This window comes from Cyprinus carpio, unplaced genomic scaffold (genome assembly GCF_018340385.1).
Source record: "Cyprinus carpio isolate SPL01 unplaced genomic scaffold, ASM1834038v1 S000006762, whole genome shotgun sequence".
Lineage (NCBI taxonomy): Eukaryota > Metazoa > Chordata > Actinopteri > Cypriniformes > Cyprinidae > Cyprinus > Cyprinus carpio.
The window spans coordinates 209,404-232,226 of NW_024879359.1; the positions used below are offsets into that span (position 1 = coordinate 209,404).

At 37.1% G+C, this 22,823-nt stretch overlaps 1 protein-coding gene and 1 long non-coding RNA gene across 3 annotated transcripts; both read right to left on the bottom strand.

Annotated features, from left to right (window-relative positions):
• Positions 1-7: 7 nt before the first annotated feature.
• Positions 8-12,135, bottom strand: LOC122144804. Its single transcript, XR_006159843.1, has 4 exons — positions 11,629-12,135; positions 1,562-1,608; positions 899-988; positions 8-123 (listed from the first exon to the last, which is right to left on the bottom strand). It is a non-coding gene; the product is annotated as an uncharacterized LOC122144804 (long non-coding RNA).
• A 786-nt stretch (positions 12,136-12,921) lies between these two features.
• On the bottom strand, positions 12,922-21,834 carry LOC109046286 (isocitrate dehydrogenase [NAD] subunit beta, mitochondrial-like). 2 transcript variants are annotated; one of them, XM_042755969.1, is made up of 11 exons: positions 21,679-21,834; positions 19,889-20,062; positions 19,571-19,691; positions 19,376-19,436; positions 19,121-19,253; positions 18,918-19,051; positions 18,736-18,838; positions 18,416-18,562; positions 18,186-18,280; positions 17,558-17,618; positions 12,922-13,389 (listed from the first exon to the last, which is right to left on the bottom strand). In XM_042755969.1, the coding sequence occupies exons 1-11, from the start codon at positions 21,721-21,723 to the stop codon at positions 13,312-13,314; spliced, it is 1,152 nt and encodes a 383-aa protein (XP_042611903.1). In that variant the 5' UTR covers positions 21,724-21,834; the 3' UTR covers positions 12,922-13,311. The 2 variants fall into 2 exon arrangements, with proteins under 2 accessions (XP_042611903.1, XP_042611902.1); XM_042755968.1 differs by lacking the exon at positions 12,922-13,389 and adding an exon at positions 13,505-14,920.
• Positions 21,835-22,823: the final 989 nt, after the last annotated feature.

The window sequence follows — 22,823 nt, forward strand, 5'->3', positions numbered from 1 at the left end:
CTGTTACTTACAAGTTCAGGGAGACGGTGGAGCCTCAGATGGGGTGGATGATGGGGGTGCCTGGGTGACTATAGCGGGTGATGTTGGGAGAAGTGGGTGTGTGTTTGGTAGACAGGACTGGACCTGAGAGAGACACATTTTAAAGCTTTCCATCCAAGATCCTAAAAATAAAAATCACGGTTTCCACGAAAATATCAAGCAGCACAACTTTTCAACATTGACAATAATAAGAAATGTCTCTTGAGCAGCAAATCAGCACATGAAAAATGATTTCTGAAGGATCATGTGACAGAAGACTGCTGAAAATTCGGGTGAATACTGGTAAAGTGGGACAATTTTATACTATATTAAAACAGAAAACAGTTCTTTTTAAATTGTAAAAATATACCTGTTTTTTTTTTTTTTTTTTTTACTGTATTTATGATTAAATAAGAGACTTCTTTCAAACTTTTAAAAGGTATTTTATGTTTAAAGGAAGTTTGGGATCTCAACGCTAACAGGTGAACGTTGAGTATCTCACAAAACTAAATTAGGTGTGTGAGGAAATGGCATTTCCTCCAGGCAGTTCCTGGGTAATTTTCTGGGCCTCAAAATATTTCACATTTTTAGTGGGAGAAGATGGATTGCAACGGTACACCTTCACGTACTTTAAAGTAGGCTTGCCTTTAACCTACTGTGTAGGAACATTCCAGGTTAAATACAACTTAATCTCATTTTAATAAGCTGACATAAGTTACTGAAAATTTAAATCACAAGCCAAGACCAATGTGGAATAAAAGTGACTCACCAAAAAACTCACCACCAAAAAATAACTAGGGAATAATTAAATCTTTTTTCTTTAATGGAGGCAAAGCGACTGTATTAACCAAGGCTTTTGGGTTCCATGAAAGTGCCTTACCTGAAGGGTCATGGAGTGTCTGGGCCCCATGCTGAGGGGCCACAAAGGCTACGTGGGATAGCAGGAGCAGGGACACACACCCATACTGCCCTGAAACAAAACATGACCCAAAATCAATCTATGACATGTTTCGGTCTTCACTCTTATAATTTCACAGCACTATTTAATTATAAAGTGTGTAAGATTATTTTTGTGCATCCAACTACATGGTTTTAAACTCAGTTTATTGTTCATTGACTGGCATATAAGTAGCCATTCATGGGTTTATCTCCCCCAATGTAAATAGAGCCTCCCAGAACAAAACATTTAGCGCTCTGCCAAACATCTAGCGATCCATCTCTTTCCAAGTCAACCTATAGCGAGAGTTTGGGGTGTACTGTAGCTACTGTAGCAGGCACAGACTGATCGTTTCACTTCATAAGACCTCAATATATCATCAGGAGCCACAGTATTCTTTTTTTTTTTTGGACTCAAGTGACAGTAGCCAATGACCTGCATTTTATGAATCACTAAGAACCATTTCACAACATACATTTTCATTTTTGGGTGAACTGTCCCTTTAAATATTTAACAGCGCTACCAAAATCCAACTTTTTTTTTTTTAGAAAGGATTGTCCCCACAGGAACTTCTGCACTTGTCAAGGATCAAATTAAGAGACTTACCTGGAGAAACGAAACCTGCATCACTCACTCATCCGCACAATGATCTCCTGTAGATGAAAGAAAGAATAGGAGAATTTATTGTTAAAACTCAGCAACATTAACTTTTAAATCTATAACACCCTACATTAATGATGTTGTCCACATAGGATAGGAATGTCAAAAATGATTTTTTTTTTTTATATTTAAACTAATTGTAACACTTCAGTATAGGGAGTTAGGGACCAATTCTCCCTATTAACTAGTTGCTTATTAGCATGCCTATACTAACTGTTTATTAGTATTTATAAAGCTGCATGACCATATTCTACATCCCTAAACATACCCAATACCTAAACTTAACAACTACCTTACTAACTATTAATAAGCAGCAAATTAGGAGTTTATTTGCTTATTTATAATGTCAAAAATGATACTGAATCTTTAGTATTCTGACAACCCTACTGTCATCCATTCATAAATTAGCGCATTATAGGCCATTCATAATTGTGTGCACAACCTCTAAATTGAGACAGAAAATGAGTCATTGCTTTCACACTAACACATCAAGCAGAGATGTGACGCTCATGTGCTCAGTGTGATACATTCTGATTAGAATGGGTATTAAATTCATGAAAACAAGCACTCTGCAAGAGATTAGACAGAGCAATTTGGAAAATATATACAAGGGAATATCCTCTCTTTTACAGCTCTACACATGATTCAGACATACACAGCCACGTATCAAGACAAGAGCAACAGACAACGTCCAAGTGTCTTTATCATCCAGCAGATTGTCTTGCGGATTTGGTCCCAGGGATTAAGCTCTTAGTTGTGAGATGGTTTGATGTGAGGCGTGAAAATATACACATCACAGCATCTGAAGCCAAGTTCCAGAGGGTAGCAGGTTGACCGCTAACCCGTGCTGTAATCTCAACGGTGTCTCACTAACTAAACCGTGATAATCCTCGTGCCAATCTTGAAGGGTCAGATCCTGAAATAATCCAGTCTGTCTGGCACTCATCAAGCTAGAGCATCTGTGCCACTGCTGCTCTTCAAACCGGCCGATCAGCTTCCAATCGCTTCTTAGCAACGAACCCCCATCATGCAAACATCAGCAGACCATTCCCAATAACCGGCCAAGAGCTTTCAGTGGATCATCAAGAGCTGCTTACACGAGAATTTCAATAATTACACCACAATTCGAAAAATGAAATTGCAATGACTTATATAAAGAAAACCTTTCATATGGGAATAGCTCATCCAAAATATGAAAACTGTGTTATTTGTTCACCCTCTCATGTTGTACCCAAAACTCTGAAAGGGCTCAACAATAAGAGTTTTGTCTGTGGGCCCAGTGGGTCAGTAGTTCAGATTTATGCTTACCCTGCCAACATCGTCACTGGCCCTAGCACAAATAAATTATTCATTATATTTTTATAATAAATATTTTCAATTATCATTATATTTTTATCTTATCATATTATGGTATGTGTCTGGAAACATTTATAATTAAGTCATTAATATATTTATATGCTTTTCATTAACAACAAAGTTTCACTTTACAAGAAATTACATATTAAAAATTATAGTAATTATAATAGAGGAGTTTGCATTTTTTTTTGCAACTAGTGTAACTCCCTAAAAGTCATGATTTTTACACAATAAGCTTCCGGGGTTTGTTTTTCCCATCTAAATAGCATCTATATAATGCTATGTTTCTATTTGTTTATCTGTTTTGCCACGGGATTTACATCCCCCGCGGTAACTAGGGTTTACACAAGCTCCAGTCTGGATCCAGAACACCTGAGAAGAGATGATGCCCAACCCCTCAGAGGACCCAGATGATGCTAACACCAGAGACAACATACAGAACTACCACATTTTGCTATAAGTTTGATTGCATAATTGCTGTTAATAGTGTTAATCGGCTGTTTGTTTACGTCTTTTATTGTGATTTTTTCTGAACATTTCTGCCGTATACACATAAACTGACAGTCACCCACTGATAAGCTACTACTAAATATTGTAGAAACTTAATTTTCTGTAAAGTTGCTTTGCAATGATTTGTATCGTAAAAAGCGCTATACAAAATACCTTGAATTGAAATTTTCTAGGGCACAAGCCATCAAAAACAACCAACATAATCCACAATCACAACCAATTTTTCCACAGCACAATCAAATTAAAAAAAACCAACACAATTTAAAATAACTGATTTCTGTGTGATGCCGAATTTCAAACCATGTATGATCCTTACCATGATATTTTTCCTACTCATTTGTGGTGCTTGCTAAACTATTAGTATCATTGTTACTTGGGGTTAGGGATTTGAACAAATGGCAAAAAAAGTCCATAAACTTTGACTACCGCCAGTCATATGTTTGGGATTAGTACGATTTTTTAATGTTTCGAAGAAAGTCTCAGTAAAGTCAAATTGTGAAATGTTATTACAATTTAAAATAACTGATTTCTATTTAATACATTTAAATGCAATTTATTCTCTGATGGCAAATCTGAATTTTCAGCAGCCATTACTCCAGTTCTGAGAAATGTCACATGAAAAATCATTCTAATATGCAGATTTAGTGCTCTTTAATCATTTCTCATTATCAAAATTGAAAATAGTTCAATTTCTTTTCAGAATTCTATGAGCAACTGAATGTTCAAACTTAAAATGAAATACTTTTGTAACATTGTAATTTACATAATAAACAGTAAAAAACCATACTAATCTGAAACCTTTTAATGGTAGTCTATGTTTAAGGAGGAACCTGAGGCCGTAAGAAATAACCTAGCAACCACTGAACAGTCTTCGTTCATTTCAGTTCATCATGAGCTATGAATGTCTACATGTAAATCTGTGTTCCTCGACATGTCAGGGATTTTTCCCTGTGTCTTCGTTCATTTCAGTTCATCATGAGCTATGAATGTCTACATGTAAATCTGTGTTCCTCGACTCCTCCCGCGATAATTCGGATGGAAATCCGCAGTTAGGTAATGCAAACAGCTGACCATTTCCATACAAAGAAGTTACACTCACAGTCACATCCATCTCTGACAATTTAATCAAATCAGCCTCGCCACAAGCGCCCATTCACAGGCCCGTTATTCTACTGCCAACCACATGAATTCTAGAAGCTCGTTGTCAAATAGAATTTGTTTAAAGGCTGAGCATGCACATGGCTGAGCATTCTTCAGGTGGAGGGCAAATCTGAAACGATTTGAGCCGTTTTTTGGCTGAGCCCGCAGAAATCCTTCAGATGAGAGGGACAGATGGTCACGTCTCTCTTCTACCGCTCCATACATTCATGGTCGGTCTCTATCTGTTCCCATCGCCCTTTCTGGAGTTGGCAGGAAAGCCGTAAACCCAAGAGAGCACATTGCTTCCTTCCTTCCTTCACAGCCTGTCTGATTGCCTGCCAGATCCATCATTCAACCCAAAAGCCGCCACACCCTCACCTAACTAACACATCACGGAAAGCACAAAGAGGTTTTGGGAAAAGTGCCAGGCTGTTGCATAATTTTACTCTTTGTTGAATCAGTCAAATATGCATATGCAAACTGCCCCGTTTACCTGTTTTAAGACCGAGGAGTCAGGCCTGGCTATTATATTAGCGAGTTGCGAGGAAATGGCGTACCTCTAATACATGACACCCATAATAGGGGGTTTTCCTCTGAGATCTGACATCATTTATTTTTAAGTTCCACAATTGGCCTGTCTCCAGCTCCACCAAGAGGCTTATTCCTAAAGGACGAGCCTGCAGAAGTCTTACGTTCTCCAGGCAAATCAAAACACAGACTTGGGCGTGTGCAGAATATCTGCATCCTACAGGGAGAGTTACATCTCAATTGCATTCGATTTCGCACCTCAGAAGGTTTTCATAACATGAAAATGCACTACAGCAGAGGTTGCACGTTCCTCTCTTGCACAAACTGTTCCTGTTAACTGTTGCAACAGATTTGAGTCCAGATAAAGTTTTAATGATGATCTTTACAGTTCTTGTTGTTAAAGGAACAGTTCACACAAAAATGTAAATGGTAATCATTCTCATAGCATAATGATGTGTCTTGCATGAGGAACGGAGCAGACTCAGAACAGTCACACTGGTTTGGAACGACACTGCTTTAAAAATAAAAGCTCAATAGCTGTGATTCATGCATATGTCATGTTTTCACAAGAAGCAACTCACACTCCCATTGAAAACTTTGGGAAGACGTTTTTAACGTTTAGTGTGATATTACTTTTCTAAACAATAAGGATTCTAAAAACCATGCCATAAAGTCGAATGAATGAGGGACCAGAGGTACATCTTGAGACAAGAAAAAACACTTCTGATTCTTCTACTTGGAAGAAACTGATGACTGTGATTAATTGTTCAGTCTTAAACACATAAACACATAGCAGAGGAGTCATGCTTTTATAAACGGCTCACTTCTTCTCTCTTTATCTGTCTAGCTCTCAAGCCTGAGAAAATAAACCAGCCATTTTCCACTTTTCTACTACAGTACCGTACAGCAAAACTATCTCAATAAACAGTACAGCTATTAAATGAACTACAAACGTGTTAGGTATAGTGAACAGGTGTATTGTACTTTCTGTATGTCTTCAGAAACCACAGTTTTTAGAAAATAAAGAGATTGCAAAACAAAGTCAAAACACACTTTATACACTGTAATGATTTTTTGAAGTTGAAAATACTGGAGTATGTTTTCTCAAGAATCTCAGTCTTTCTACTTGTGAAATTATTTATTTTATTTTTTTTCAGTGTACACTGCAGTTGAGTCCGGGTCAGGGAAACTGGTCCTGCATCAATGCAATGGAGGCCCTTTCTGTAGCCAGAGAACATTTCCTAAGGAGAGATAATGGGTATCTGTCTGTCCCCATTCAGAGTTTATTAATACGCTGTTCTGCACCCTGGAGGAGCGTGCAGTGTGACAGGAATAATCTCAATGGCCCTCTTCATCTCCCTGAAACTGGGACAGCCCAGCGGACACGCAGGATGACACTGCATCTGCCGCCATCACAAGAAGAACCCTGATGGTGTTTCACAACACACACAACCTACCATTCCTGCAAAACTTTCCATGCACGGCTTCCCAGCAACTCATTCAGAAGAGGGATTGAATGATTACTCAAGTTCCCTGATTACAAAATAGCTAAGGGAGGTTTTTCATTCTCTAGTAAATTCACACCAAAAAAAGCTGATCTCATGAAACACAAAACCAACAAACACAAAGATGGCATTGGACATTATGAAAGTAAATAAGTTTGATGATAAACAAAAGCTTTTCATTTAAATGTAGACAACCTTTCAAAAGTTTATGGTTACATGATGTTATTGTTTTTAACTTATTTTGATCAAATAAATGCAGTCTTTGTGAGCAAAAGAGACTTCTTTCAAAAACATAAAAAAATCTTTCTGATCCCAAAATTGTGAACAGAAGTGTACAGTTTCTGTATCACTGAAGATTTTATTAGCAGTCAGAATTAATCCAGTTCCGTTTACCAACAAAGCCATTAGCAGTGATTTTAATTTAGACATGCAAAATAGAAAAGGCAGGCTTAAATAAAAAAAAAATCAGAAAAAAAAACAAACAGGAATGTTGGTTAACCTGAGAGTCACAAACAATGGCTAGAGATAGACATCTTTAACCACTCCCACAGTATGACTTGAGAAATGATGTGCAAAGTACTGAAATCACAGTAAGCGAATAACTTTAACCCATCTAGGGGAAACGGGGTGGTGTATTGCTGGCAGTCTTATGTCAGGGTTTCCCAGAGAATGCTCTGGTCTAGCCACATCACACACAGAGGGCAGGAAGTGGCAAAGATGAGGTCAGTATTTTAGCACACAGTCAGACTGAGCCACACAGTGGGACATCCGAAAGAGCTCTTTCTCACAACTCTGTGAGAACACAGAATCTGAGGGGAAAAAAACATATGCGAAAACAACAACAACATAAAAAATCTGTCATGATTTACTCCCCCTTGTGTCACTTCAAACCTGTATGACATTCTTTCTTAAACAAAAGGTACAATATCCTGGCTCAGTTTTCAGCAATTAAAGTGAATGAGAACAAGGGCTGTCAAGCTTCAAAAAGGACACAAAATCACCATATAAGTATATTTAAAGTCTTCTGAAGCCTGAAACAACAGTTTTTTTTTTTTGTGACAAACAGAAGTCATTCATTGCTATTCTTCACTTCCAGTGATCTGTTAAATTTTCTGTCTGATTTTGTAAATTCTTTTTTTTTTCAGAGAAGCTTCGTAAAACAGATCATCTGATTTAAACTCATTCATTTCATTCTTCAAAAATTCCAAAAACTTTTTGTTACACAAAAGAAAGTCAGTCATACATGCTTAAAATGTCATGATGGTAAGTTATTTTTTTTTTTAGTTTTTGGGTGAACTGTCCCTTTTGGGAAGATAAACCTCATTGACTCCATTACTCAAAGCAACAGAATTCACTTCATATCAAGTCATCAAAACCCCGATGAGCCTCAGTGAGATGACTCCCAGGATCCTTTTGCTAATATAAACTGGCATGCATTCTGCCTTGACCCTTGCGCTTACTAAAGGTTAGGAGGAAAAACAACGCCCAAGACGCCACCCTCTCCTCTGATCCAATGGCTTATCCTCTCTGTCATCTGTAATTGGCTAAATTGCTTCTGAGGACAGGAATTCAGAAGTCTCACTACAAAAAGTCAATAAAACAAAAAAATTACTAGAAACTGGATCAGAAGTTCATCCTGTCAAAAAGAGCCTTCGGGCCCGTTAAGAGTACGTTATTATGCTACAAACAAATTTAACATCATTTGCAATGCTAATAATAAATCTAAAAAAACTAAATAGCAAAAATTTTAAACAAAAAAAAATAAGAAAAACATCACATTACAACAAATAATCATCACATCAGATCATCATAAAATATTCATAAAAATTACACAATAAATCCACAAAATCATCACAACAATTGCTCCCCAATTCATCCTCTGCTGCAGTGAGTGAATGGGTGCCGTCAGAGTCCAAAATCACCACAATAATTCACAAGTAATCCACACAACTCCAACCCATCAATTAACATGTGAAGTGAAAAGCTAAATTTCTCCAAATCTGTTATGATGAGGAAACAAACTCATCTACATCTTGGATGACCTGATGGTGAGTAAATCTTTAACAAATTTTCCTTTTTGAGCAAACTATTCCTTTAAGACTCTGTGACCGGATTATTACACAACAGAAAATCTTTGCAATCAGTGCAATCAAAATTTAACGCACGTGCATTCATGTCTATTTTGCCTTACTTGACAGTGCATGTCTGATGGACATACCATGATTGGAAATGATAATGACACCACACACAGAGTACATACCAAAAATGGGCATGTTCATACTACTACTACAAAATAATCTCTCTGGAATTAACACAACATGTCTATTTTTCTGGCTTTGATTTTTAAAAGCCCTGAGAAATGCACTTTGTTGGAACTGTGTCAGAATGTACTCAAAATATTACCCGATGCCTGTGATAATTACACTACAAAAACCCACACAGATATTGCAGATGCTGTCATGCCATCTCACTAATCACTTAGACGGTTGGATCATCGCAAAAGTTAAGCTGCGGGAGAACTACAGGGCGTCATCACTAGTTGCTCCGGTTGCCAAAGGTGCAGGTCTATTTCATAACCTCATTGCTTGCAAGGAGAAGTAATAACAGGTCCAAACAGGACGAGTCAATAGAGAAACCCAAGCAGGGTGAGACTAGACCGATGACATCATCGATGATGGCGATGCTGAATAGTTAAGAATGCAGAGAACAAAATGTACAAAATATATTTTCCTGATATGGAGCAAATTGAGAACATTGCAGGATTTCAGATGGGCTTTTTTACATCTGCATGCATGTCCAAGCACTGCATACTACACATTATGGATACATATTTCTGTAGAGCTGCTTCACAGCTAAATTTCAAGCTGTTTCTGTAAAATTGAAACGGATTAATTCTGCTGTATTAACACTGTTATTTTTTTTTCTTTCTGTTTATAAAGCTGCTGCTACAAAGCACTATATAAATAAATGTGACTTGACTTGACTTGACTTTGGTGTCAACATTAATGCATCAATATTCATCTTTTAATTCAACCATGTACAATTCATTCTCCATGGTTCAACAATAACCAACGAATACCCCTTATGTATAATAAAATCTGAGATGCACTGCATCAGCTAACCAAACGTTCTTTTTCACACCTTTAAAAATGCAATATAGAGAATCTGTTTATATAGACATACAATTCCTTAATTTAACTGACATATGTGACCAATCATACAAGGGACATATCCAGTGAAAGAGACTAAAGCTAGTGTGGTGAGTGACTAGATTTTTAATCCAGTATTCTCTAGACATGCTAGCACTGCAGTGGCAGGCAAACTAAGACTGAGTGGAAGCAAAACTCAGATTCATAAAGCAGAAAGCGGGCAAATTAGCACGGCAACTTTTACCTAAGTGCAGACGATGGATAGCACACTTGACTAGACGTCTGAGCGACTTAATTCCTGTGTTTGTGTCCACATCCACAAAAGCTCCCTATCTACCAGCTCCCTCGCATACCCCCTTCACACTCACACACACACACACACACACACACACACACAGACTACCCTTTAAAAACATGTAGCAACAAGGCACCGATCAATATGTTGACTTTCAGCACCCACAGCGCGTGACGCGAACGCACTGGACTCCCATTGTCTTCCCATCCGTTATTGTTACAATGTTTAGAATGTTTTCCAGACTGGGTTGATTAATATTGCTACAACGTATCCAGACAGAAAGAATATGCATACCTACAGTGTATCTAGTTTGGAACCATTAATAGTTACAGTTTATCCAGTCAGAAATCATTCAAATTGTTACAATACAAACAGTCAGTTACTCATTCTTAACATTTCAATGCATCCAGTTAGACAGCATTGACATAGCTTACCAGTCTGGAACCAATAATAGTTGCAATTTATCCAATCAGAAAACATTCATATTATTACTAGTAAGAAATTATTCACGTTGCTACAATATATCTTGTCTGAGACTATTATATTATTAGAATATTGCAACAATATGTCCACTCCAGAACCATTCAAAAAGCTACAATATATCCACTCAGAAATTAATCATTTTGCTACAATGTATCCAGTCTTTTTAATAATATTAGAATACATCAAAACAATGTATCCAGTCTGGAACAATTAATAGTTACAATTTATGCAGCCAGAAATATATACAGTCAGAATTTATTTCACAAACTATTTAAATTGCTACAATGTTCCAGTTTGAGAAAATAAACATTATTAGAATGTATCCAATAAAAACTATTAAAATTTAAACAATGTACTGCAGCCAGAAATAATTTATATTCCTACAGTATATCCACTCTGTGAACACTGATATTGCCAGGTGTCCAGAAATTCTTGATATATCCCGTCAGAAATAAATATTGATACAGTATCCAGTCTAGAACCATTCGATATTGTTACCATTGGCCGAGTCCAAAATCATTTATCCTGCTACATTGTATCCAGTTATAGTTTTTTTTCAGTCACACATCACTTATATTTTAACAACGTATGCAGTCTGGGACCACTGACACTGACTCGGTGTATCAAGTGAAGTATCTTTCATAATGTCTCATTGTGTCCAGTCAGAAATCACGCCTGCGTTCTGGCGCACAATCTGCCTGACTTCCACTAAAAGCTATGCGTGTCTCTCTTCCTCTCCCCTCCCTTTTCTCGGCAGACCCCCCAACCCCTCATTTTCCCTCCTTGCCTCCCAGCTAGTTCGGCAAATGTTCGCGTTGCTTCAAACATTATTGGATGCGCTCCCAGGACACCCTTGCGCGGTGCGTAAACGTTACATAAACCTGCGCCTGGGTCTCGGTTGTGCCACAAAGGGCTTTGCTTTCTTTGGCTAGACGAGCCACTAACGTGACAAAACCTGAGTGAAAAGACATAGGTATCAGACAAACTGAGGCGATGAACAGAAGTTTGCACTGTTAATATACTCAGAGGAGCAGCGATGTAACTCACCTTGACAGCCCTGTCCCGCGCTACGGAGCCTGATGTTCCAGATAAAGTGCGATTGTTTTCCACCTTCCCCGGCCCCTGTCTCCACACCCCAGGAACCAAGAGTGTGTTCGGGGTGGGGGGCCTGGGTGATAGGAATGATCTCGGACAGACAGCCAATTTTGGAGTGGGGCAAAGCAACAAGGGCGCTTACTTGTATCCAAAATGCATGTCTCGGGATGTCTTAAAGGTGTGCGCTAGCTTTCCTAAAAGCCTATATTCCTGCCTTCTCCGCGACACGGGGAATCAGTATCCCACGATTTGTTGGTTGTATCCGGGCGCGTCGCTCGCCTCTTAATCCGCCATGTTGTGCCCCTGCGCCTGGAATGGGAAGCAGCGGATTCCCAGGCCAGGCCCCTCCTCTCCTCTTCCCACGCAGAGACGCCGCGACATCTGGCGGACGGCTTGCTTCCAGGAAAGAGGAATGTACAGTAGGCACTTAAGTGCAATGCGCCACCCTGCGGCCGGTTGCGGTTTTGCGTGTTGCAGAGCAGTCTGAGAGAGGAGCTCTACTGAAGCGTGAATGTAGATCAACTGCAGGGATTTCCTTCAGGTCTTCAGTATTCGGGAATTTGGGGTGAATTTTGAACAGCTGATAAATTGTGTCAAAATGTCAGTCAGTGTCTGTTTCACCTAAAATATTTTTATGTCATTTATCCCATAAAATTTAGTGGATCATTCTTGGAAAAAAGAAACTAATCTTAATCAAGTCTAAGATGTTTTGCTGGTTTAAGTTGCTCTCCCAACTTAAATATAATACAGTTCTATCATAATAATAATGATTTTCTTTTATTTTTTATTCTATAAAATGAACAATGCCATTTGGTAACTAAATGAGTTAACATGAACATGAATATATATATATATATATATATATATATATATATATAAACAATTCCAAAACATTAATTTTAATGTTTAATTTCAACAATTACTAATACAATATTAAAATCAAAAGTTGTATGTTAACATTATTTAATGGACCTAAGCTGTCATAAACAATTTTTATGTCTTTTTATTAACATCATAAATATGTAAAAAAATAAAATAAAAAAAAAAGTATATGCTCAATGTTAATTTTAGTTAATGCATTACCTAAAAATTACCTTTCGATATTACTAATATTTTTTCTGGGTTGGAAACTTTAATGAGTTAATAACAATGAGGACCTTCAGCATTTAATAAAATAAATAGTCTGACTCCAAACAATTTTTTTATTGCATAAAAATTTTATGAATAAGTGATATTCTCATTCTTTTGTTTTTATTATATTCTGGCATAATATTTGTTATTTTTTATATAAAATACTTGTACATATTTAAATAATATTTATATTTCAACCATGTAATATTATATAATATTTTATAAATGGTAATGATTAAACAAATAACAGTTGCAAGTAATAAATAGCTGAATAAATACATCTTTTTTTAAGCAGCATCATAAAGCAGTACAGTCTGTTACATCAGTGGTTCTGGACAGAGACAACATATGAATCTTGTGCTCTATTGTACACTGTGTAATAATCTAAAAGTTGGGCCAATAGCAAGGCTTGAAATGTGAAATGTTGGACCAAAAGAGTTGACACTGGACAACAAGTGCTGCAGATTGTGTTTAAAATGATATTTGTGGAGCGCTGAGATTGGTTTAGATGGCCAGATTAGAGATGACAGCCCTGGTGAACTCATCACTTGACGCGTAGCCTCCCAGGTCTGAGGTTCGAACCTACACCAAAAAGAGCAATAAAATATTTTACATTTTATGGTGCAGCTAAAAAAAAAATAACACAAAATCTGTAACTAACAGTTTGTCCTCACACACTTCTTGAACATTCAGCACATTTAGGGTATGATGTTTATTTTGATTTCCAGTTTGTGAATGTTAAACTGAGGATGAAGGTCTTCAAATAATGCAAGCCATCCACATACAACCAGTGACTACAAACTGACACTTTTCAATACTTTAGGTTTTACATACTTATTCTTTGGCACTGAAAAGAAAAAAATTCACATTCCGACAAAACATTGCTCAGTTCATCTAAAGCACCTGTTCCCAAACAAGGTAAGAGTGGAAATATTAACACTGAAGGTGCTGCTGAGCTTAGAAAAATATAAAGACAACATGTCAGATCAGTACCGCAATGACTGAGGTAAGTTTGAAAATGCCTGAGAGGCAGAGAGATATCATTTGTCTTTGATATCAATCAGTCATCATTTCCACAGTTGGTCATCAATGGCACGAAGCAGACTTCCTGCTCAGAACATTTGCATCATCAAATGAATCCAATAATTGCCCATCTGACTTATGACAGGAGCAGATTTGATTAGTTATGTTTACATGAGTAACAATAAAAAGGGCAAAAACATCAAGCATCACTGCTGGCACTTCAGTCTCAATATGCCAAATAGTTTTTGAAAACTTGCTGATAATCAAATTGACTGTGGTCCTGGAATCACAAAGGCAATTTGACAAGGACCAGCCCCAAACTGAGATTATATGGAAACAGGAATAAGACTGAGTCAAACAGAAACTAAAGTTAACTATCTAACAAAAACTTACATTTTAACTTAAAACTGGATTGAACAAAGTAGTGCAGTAAAGCAATGTCAGACATACACTACCATTCAAAAGTTTGGGGCGACTTTTTCAAATAATTGATTCTCAGTTTCCACAAAAATAACAAGCAGCACAACATTTTTCAACACTGATAATAAGAAATGTTTCTTAAGCACCAAATCAGCATATTAGAGTGATTTCTAAAGGATCATGACTTGCCATCATTCAAAATAGAAAAGTAATGTTTAACTGTAATAGTATTTCACAATTTTACTGTATTTTTGATCAAATAAATCCAGCCTTGGTGAGTATAAGAAACTCTTTTTCAAAAATCGTACCGACCCCAAACTTTTAAACAGAAGTGTAATTCAGATTAAAGATGCATACTGTGACAAACAGAAATGAAAATAAATGTACATGGATGCATTAAAAGAAACAAAAAAACAAACAGAAATCAGTAACCAGCCAGAAAAAGGAGAGAAAAAGAAAGCAAGAAATGGGAAAGGGGAAAGAAAATATAATATGACAGGGCTGCTGTAAAATTGTCTTTGAACATATTCAGATCAGAAGTGGCATGTATAGGGTGATCCGTGATAGAGACTGGCAAGCATCTTCAAACAGTCCGATGGCGCAGGTTGGCCACAACCGCACGGACAAAGTCACCAGTGGTGCTGTAACCCCCTAGATCTTGCGTCCTCACCTGGGACACACAGGCAAATACACACAGACAGTCAAGTACACCCAGAAAGGGATGTGACGACAGAGGAAGAAAGGTGAAGAAAGCGAAGGTGAAGACCACATCAGAATTTATGGACAAGCACAAACTTGAAGCCTAGAGTTTGACTGCATGACAGTATTTCCATTAGGAATAATTTTTATTAGAAATGCCAAAGCTGAAGTTAAATGTATACACTGAGGGACACCCGTGTCAGTGAACTGAATGTATGATAATAATTATTAGGAGGCTATGATTGACAAGGGCCAAGTGGAGAGAATTTGGCCAGGACACCGGGGATACACCCCTACTCTTTACGAGAAGTGCCATGGGATTTTTAATGACCACAGAGAGTCAGGACCTCGGTTTAATGTCTCATCCGAAGGATGCTGCTTTTTACAGTATAGTGTCCCCGTCACTATACTGGGGTGCTAGGACCCACACAGCCCACAGGGTGAGCACCCCCTGCTGGTCTCACTAACACCTCTTCCAGCAGCAACCTAGTTTTCCCAGGAGGTCTCCCATCCAGGTACTGACCAGGCTTAACCCTGCTTAACTTCAGTGGGCAACCAGTCTTGGGCTACAGGGTGATATGTCTGTGTCAAAAAACGTGTCAGGATGAAAAAGAAAAAGGCCCTTGTCAGACTATTACATGAGGTCTTTAAATAAGATGACAGTCATAAAATGTACGAAAAGACTATGTCTGATAGTTAGCAGAACTTCAACCCACAAAACTAACCAAAAAGCCCAAGCTGTCCACATAAAACAGAAGGCTTCAACCAAAGCATAATGCAGAAACAAAACCAGAAAACTATTCATTTATTGAAAGTGTTTCAGGGTTAAAGATATAGTGCTGTGTTGTGGTTAGGGTCATTCATCCAAAGCCAATTGCAAAGGGAAACCAACCAATTAGGATGAAACCCAGTGCCACCAGGACTCAGGGCTCTAGAGTGCGACCAATTTGGTCGCACATGCGTCCTAACTTCTCAATGGTGCGACTGAAAAAAATCAGAGGTTGCACTGGTGCGACCAGCCTTTCGAGGAAAAAAAAAAGGTCTCTGTGACTCTGAAAGTCTCCCTGTGGTTCAACAACAGACACTAGAGCCCTGCATTTCAGCCCGAGCCCAACAGACCCTGACTTTTTTACGCCCCTCGAGCCGAGCTTTGGGATAATTTTCACACGCTGGTGGAAACAACACGAGACCGTGCTTCCGCAACTGTCAAGAGCGGCTCGATGGTGTTTAGTGTCCCGCCGCAGCAGCGCAGCTGAACAGTTCTGTGTTCAAATGTACGCAATAGACTCAAGCTTGCCAAGAGCACCGGCAAAAGTAATTACCATAAATGTGACAGGGGAAAAATAGTAAGGAGATATTTGAATTATTTACTAATAAACTAGTATTTTCTGAGTCTGTGTCACAAGGATGAAGTTGCTGATCCTGACTCGCCATCTCATTAGACGCGCCTTTAGAGAGAAGTGCATCTTTACGGATTATGATTATAATGAAAGAGTTTTTGTTTTCAATTTGTTTAATTTCATTAAGTAATCATTTAAAGCTTTCTATAGATATATTTATCATGTCTGCGAGGCATGTTTTTACTGAGTTTTGGTTCATTTTTGTACTCCTGTTAAAGACGAGACGCAGAAAGCGCATCGTGTTTGTTTTCTTTATTTTAAAAAAGCACAATGTTTTGTTGATATTGTGAGGACACACATATAAAAGACCCTTTGCAGTTACGAATGATGTATTATTCTTACCTTTAAGAATTGTACCTAACCCTAATTGAACTTTTATATTTATAGACTTTATTTTGGTCGTTACTTTAAAAAAAAAACCTAAAACTTATATTTAATAAACAAAAAAAATGCTCCAAACGTTTTTTCTAAATTAACTCAAAAAAAAAATTAAACGAAATATAATCACTTTGCTATTACATACAAAACTGAACTATTTTAATAGCGGAGACAGTTGTACAAGCTGTTTAGGGAGTGTTTAGCTGTTCAAATCAGACGCTAGAGCATCGTTTCAATCATACACAGTGGAAAATCTGATAAGAATCAGTGTAGAGGGGCCAAGCCTGGAAGATTTTGATGCTAGAGAGAGTGTGGCCAGCTTGTTAGCCATGGCCAAAGATCAAGAAGGCCAAACTACAGGAGTTGGCCATCCGAGGGGCATGTGACTGCAATGGAGGATAGTCCATAAGTCATTGAGCCATGAGATGTTCAGTTTGAAGCCCTTAAAACACTTAATTTAGATTTTCTTTTTATTTCATTTATCTTGAGATGTTTTAAGTTTACATTTCAGCTCAGTGAAGCACTTTAAGCACCACACTTTTTCAGTAAGTTACCTTTCTTGTAGAATTGTGCTTCAAATAAATAACTTTATGTTGACCAGATTGTTATTTAATCATTTACAAGTGAGGACTATACAGATTTACATGCTTAAACGTCCATCAATAATAAACTTTGCATCTTGAACTCATAGAAAATCATTGAAACACACTTGCACGTACACTCGTGTTCTCTACATGGTATGTAAAGTGCATATAGTTCTAACAGCCACACAATACACCTTTCTCTCCCATTCAGACATGATCACACAAACAAACACGATCATCTCTTACCTTGCCCTGCTTGATGACTTTCTTGACAGCCTCAGACACCATGTTTGAGTGATACTCAAGACTGAAAGAAGAAACCCACTGGCATGAATACAATTACCAAGACTGGTCAAAAGTTTAGAACAATTAACACCATTTTAAATGTCTTTGAAAGTCTTTTATGCTCACTAAAGTTGCTTTTATTTGATCAAAAAGACAGTAATATTGTGAAATATTGCAATTTTAGTTTTCTATTTGAATAGAATTTAAAATTTAAAATAGAGACTGGAATAAGGTATGCAAAAAATTCAGCGTTGTATCACAGGAATAATTTATATTTTAAAACATATGCAAATAGTTATTTTAAACGGCAATGATATTTCAGAATATCACATTTTTTAAATACATACAGCCTTGCTGTGCACAAGAGACATTCAAAAACATTAAAAAATATATTTTTTAAAATCCTAATTATTCCAAACGCAGGACCACAAAACATGTAAATGGCTAATTCAGATGACAAACTGCCTGAATTAAGAGATGAAAACCATGTTGAATGTGAATATGTAATCAACACCGAGATTAAAGGTAAAATTTAAAAGAGTTAAAAAAAAAGATATGATTGTGAAATGGACAACAGAGGGAGACTCACTTGAGGTGTCTCAACATGTTGGATGCAGTGAGGAGCATAGCAGTAGGGTTTGCGATATTCCTGCCGACAGCCTGAGCGAAGGGATGTCTGGCTCCCTGATTGTAAAAACAAGAAGACAGGAATCACTGTGAAGTTGTCATACACACTGCAAAGCAGTTTATTCTGAGTCTGAAACTGTTACAGAAGATGTATAATGAATGAAGGAATAAAAACAAGATTTAGTCACCAACCGTTTCAAACACAGCATATTCTGCACTGTAACTCTCGCCTGGAACTACACCGGCTCCGCCCACCAGCCCTGCTGCCAGGTTATCAATGATGTTGCCGTAGAGATTTGGCATCACTAGCACATCAAACTGATAAGGATTCTGGACTAGCTGTGGGCCACAGAAGAATATAGCAATTATTTCTAAGTTAACTTAATAAGAATATAGCAATTATTTCTATTATAGAAATAATAATTCTCTCTCTCTCTATATATATATATATATATATAGAGGCCATTCTCATTGCTGGACATTCATTAACAATAAAAGACAAGACACTATACCTGCATGCAGCAGTTATCAATGATGATGTTTTCATATTTAATCTTGGGGTAAAGTTCAGCCACTTCCGCACAGCTCTGCAGGAAGAGACCATCACCGAGTTTCCTGCAAAGATAATCCGAGGTGAGCGTGTCTAAGTGTTTAGCTTTAAAACTCCATGTCAGGATAATCCTGCCCCACTTACATAATGTTTGCTTTGTGGACAGCAGTCACTTTGCTGCGGCCTTTCTTGGTGGCATAGTCGAATGCAAATTTTGCGATGCGGCGAGATTTCTCCCTGGTGATGATCTTCAGGCACTCAACCACTCCTGAAACACTCTATAAACACAGAGGTGCTCATAATGCAGATGGACACTACAGTTTAAATGATTTGAGCACAACAAATACCTCATGCTCCAGAGAGCTGTATTCTCCTTCTGTCTGCTCCCGTATGATGACCAGATCCAGGTTATTGTGGCGGGTGCTATATCCAGGCAGGCTGTTCACATGGACCACATTGGCAAACAGGTCCAGCTTTCTTCTGTGCATCATAAAACAAGAAATAATCAATCAAGCAACCAATAAATTAAAAAATAGCAGTACCATGAGCAGTACAAGCATTGTAAGTACCATTACAGCAATGGTAATCTGTTAAAGAAGTACCTCAGTCTCATCTCATATGATGCCAGTTCACCCTTGTACTCCATAGGAGTGTGTATCTTTCCTAAGCACAGAAAGAACTGAATCAACGTTTCTTTTAATTGTCAGTACATCAAAATATAAATAAGCTTGCACTAATTTAACATTTTAAACTAACAGCCAAAATATTATGACATGATCAGCAGTTAGAAATGTCACCCTTGATGGCGACTCTGTTGTTCTTCATGGAGGACAACACCTCTTCCAGTTTCTCCTCACTGGCCATGTTCTGCACCTCACTCAAGTGAAACTCCTCAAACTCCACAGGAACATCAGCTGCCTAGAGGATGAGGTGAAGAAGGCATTAGGAACAAGTGAGATGCAAGTATAAGGCATGAGAGAGGGCTGAGCTGGAACACAGGATCAATGTGGTTAGATGTAACCCTATACACTAAAACCTATTATATCATATTCAGTGTTAAAGTTTACTTGTATCAAAAAAAAAAAAAAAACATGACTGAGAAAGTGCATCAGTACCTTGAAAACCTCTTTGACAGCAGTCATCAGCTCAGGTCCAACTCCATCTCCAGGGACCATGGTGACCTTAAAGGTGCTGTCAGCCCGCGCCGGTGGAGACTCCGAAACATTCTGACTGGAGGTCAAACTCAGAGAGCGAGCACAAAACGGCTGCAACCGGGCACCACTCAGACCCTGAGTGGTCAAAAATGTCACAGGTCAAGTACTGTTATGGGCGGACATCACAGAGATGATCAACAAACAGTAGAGGTTTTTGGCATGGGCGAACTGGGCAGCCACCCGGGGCGGCATTTTTTTCAAGATACATGGGGGCGGGACGAGTACTTAAAAAAAAAAAAAGTTTTCTATTATCTATCATTTCACTGTGTGGGGAATTGGCAAATTGAGATGTAATTTCACCATAATATTGTGCTTTGCAACAAAACTCTTACAAGTTCAGTTATTATTTATTTCTATCAGTTGAGTTAACGTTAGGCCCTGTAATTAGCCAACAGAATTTCTAAATCTGTGTAATTATAATTTAAATTGGACTACTTTTCAAATTGTATTTCATAAACCATCATCTCAGACGTTATGTGAAAACGTCATGGGGTTTCAAATCAAAAAATTATTTTCTGTTACAGAACAGGGCATTGATTTCCTACATGTCCACTGTAGAGGACATCACAACAAGTGAATATGGAAATAAATTAAACATCAATATTCCTATGAAATATTAGATATTATTATTAAAATGTTGCCAATTATTACTCCAATCATTACACTTCTTTTTTCATTAAATGTTGCTCCAAGAACACATTAATATGCAAATTAGATACAGCATATAGATTGTATTGAATGGGAATATTAATTTATGGCCATTTTACCCACATATTGCATAAAGTAAAAATGGTGTATCAATTCATTCCATTATATCTTTCATAACATATTTGAGAAAAAACATATTTTTTTTTTTTAGTAAAAAGTTATTGGTGATAGAAAAAAAAAAATTCACATTGTTTTTGTCTATACATATTATTTCATGTCATTTAATTTTTTAAACAACTGAGTCCTAGTGTCCACTACAGAGAACATAGCATAACATATGAATAAAATATAATTTTTCACAATTTTTTTTTTTTTTTTACCATTTGTTTCTTATTCTCTAAACAATGTGATGACATGGAAAAAAAAACTCTCTGCTGTTGTTACATTTTTTTATATATCTGATTGTATATATTTTTGGCACATTTATGTATACAGATAACTTATACTGTCATATTTTGTGCGGAATAAGTTTCATTGTCTTTTGGCAATGTTGGAGGTGAAGATTGTGCACCTTAAAAAGTGTTTCCTTCTGCAATTGCAATAGTTAAATATGGATGCTCTTTTGTTTTTTTTTTTTTTTTTTCAAATTATAATAAAATATAACTATTTATTGCGAATTTGGGAGGGGGGGTTCTTCATGTCATTAAAACATAAAAACAGAGTATAAATTAACATATTACCATATACCATCAGTTTACCATAGTACCACCGCTGTGTAAATGGATGTAATAGAGGTTCAGGTAAATTGTTTAAGTCTCTACATCCAGACAGTTTCTAAGGGACCTCTCCTGTGAGCTGTCATCATGTTTTTATTATGTATCAAATGTTAAACCCAATGTGTTCCAGTCCAGACTTGTCTTATAAGTTACATCTAAATAACGCGGTTCGTTTCCAAGTTAATTTTTTGTATTTTCCGTGTGATCCAGACAAACAAATGAGGAATATTTCATTGTAAACTGACAATGTCGTTTTTCAAGACTCACCTTGGCCAATGTTACGAGACTCCCCCTCAACGCGGACGCCATCATGGTAACGGGAGGAAAAAGGTCGCTGCGATCTTCCTCCTGAACTAGGAATCGTGAGGTATGCGTTTCTCTACTGACCCCTACTGGATGCAAGCGTTACCGCAGTGCTTCTCGACTCCCACTAGGGGTCCTCGGTAAACTTCCTAAGGTGACCAAACTACGTAATATTAAATAGCATACTATAGGCTAAATAAGACTTTTATTATTATTATTTGTCCCTTCAACAACTCACAGTCAATGGATCTAAACATTTTTATTTTTCCCTTTAAATAAATATGTAAATATTATATATAAACAAAAAAACGATTTTAAACAATAATTAATAAAAACACCAAACACTTTTATTAACAATGTTAGTTTCTTAATAACAAGACAACGATTTTAACTAAGATGGTGTTAAAACACCAAATACGTTTATTAAGAAGTGTAGCAAGCATTTGTATGTTCAGTGAGGACATAAATACTCACAAGTGCAAAGTCATCAACATATGTATACTTCTGCTCTTTGTAATATTGTTTTCTTTTCATAAATGTCAGGACAATCCAATCACAGATAACATTCACCTGAAATGGGCCACAAGTCTGTTATACTAAGCAAAGCTGCATTTATTCGATCAAGAATACAGTAAAAATTGTTAAATATTATTAGAATTTAAAATAAATATTATCTATTTGAATATATTTTACAATGTAATATATTCCTGATGGCGAAGTTGAATTTTCAGCAGTCATTACTCCAGGCTTCAGTGTCACATGACTCTTCAAAAATCATTCTTATATGCAGCATTGTTTAAAATGACACTGAAAAATGCACAGAAAAGTCCTTACACTGTTTTTTCATTAGCTGTTGTTTCCCATGTCAGCTGTAATTTTTACAATAATTGTATTCCAATGTGTAAAAAAAAAAAACACAGGGATGTTAACTCTTAGTGTTAAGACCATTTTAATTCAGCAATGTCTGATAAACATAAATTAAGTCTCTGACATGGACTGCCATGGTCTGAAAATCTTCTTCAGCCTCTTCAACAATATCTTTGAGTCTGAATATTGGGCAGTCAGGATCCGTCTCACAGTGTCAAGGAGCTATTTATATTTGGTAAGAT

Excerpts from the sequence above, each read along its gene's own strand:
- LOC109046286 (XM_042755968.1), bottom strand. The coding sequence starts at position 21,723 with ATGATGGCGTCCGCGTTGAGGGGGAGTCTCGTAACATTGGCCAAG. Across the intron at positions 18,839-18,917 it reads GTCCACAAAGCAAACATTAT|GAAACTCGGTGATGGTCTCT; the intron begins GTAAGTGGGGCA and ends TTATCTTTGCAG. Across the intron at positions 18,563-18,735 it reads TTGATAACTGCTGCATGCAG|CTAGTCCAGAATCCTTATCA; the intron begins GTATAGTGTCTT and ends TGTGGCCCACAG.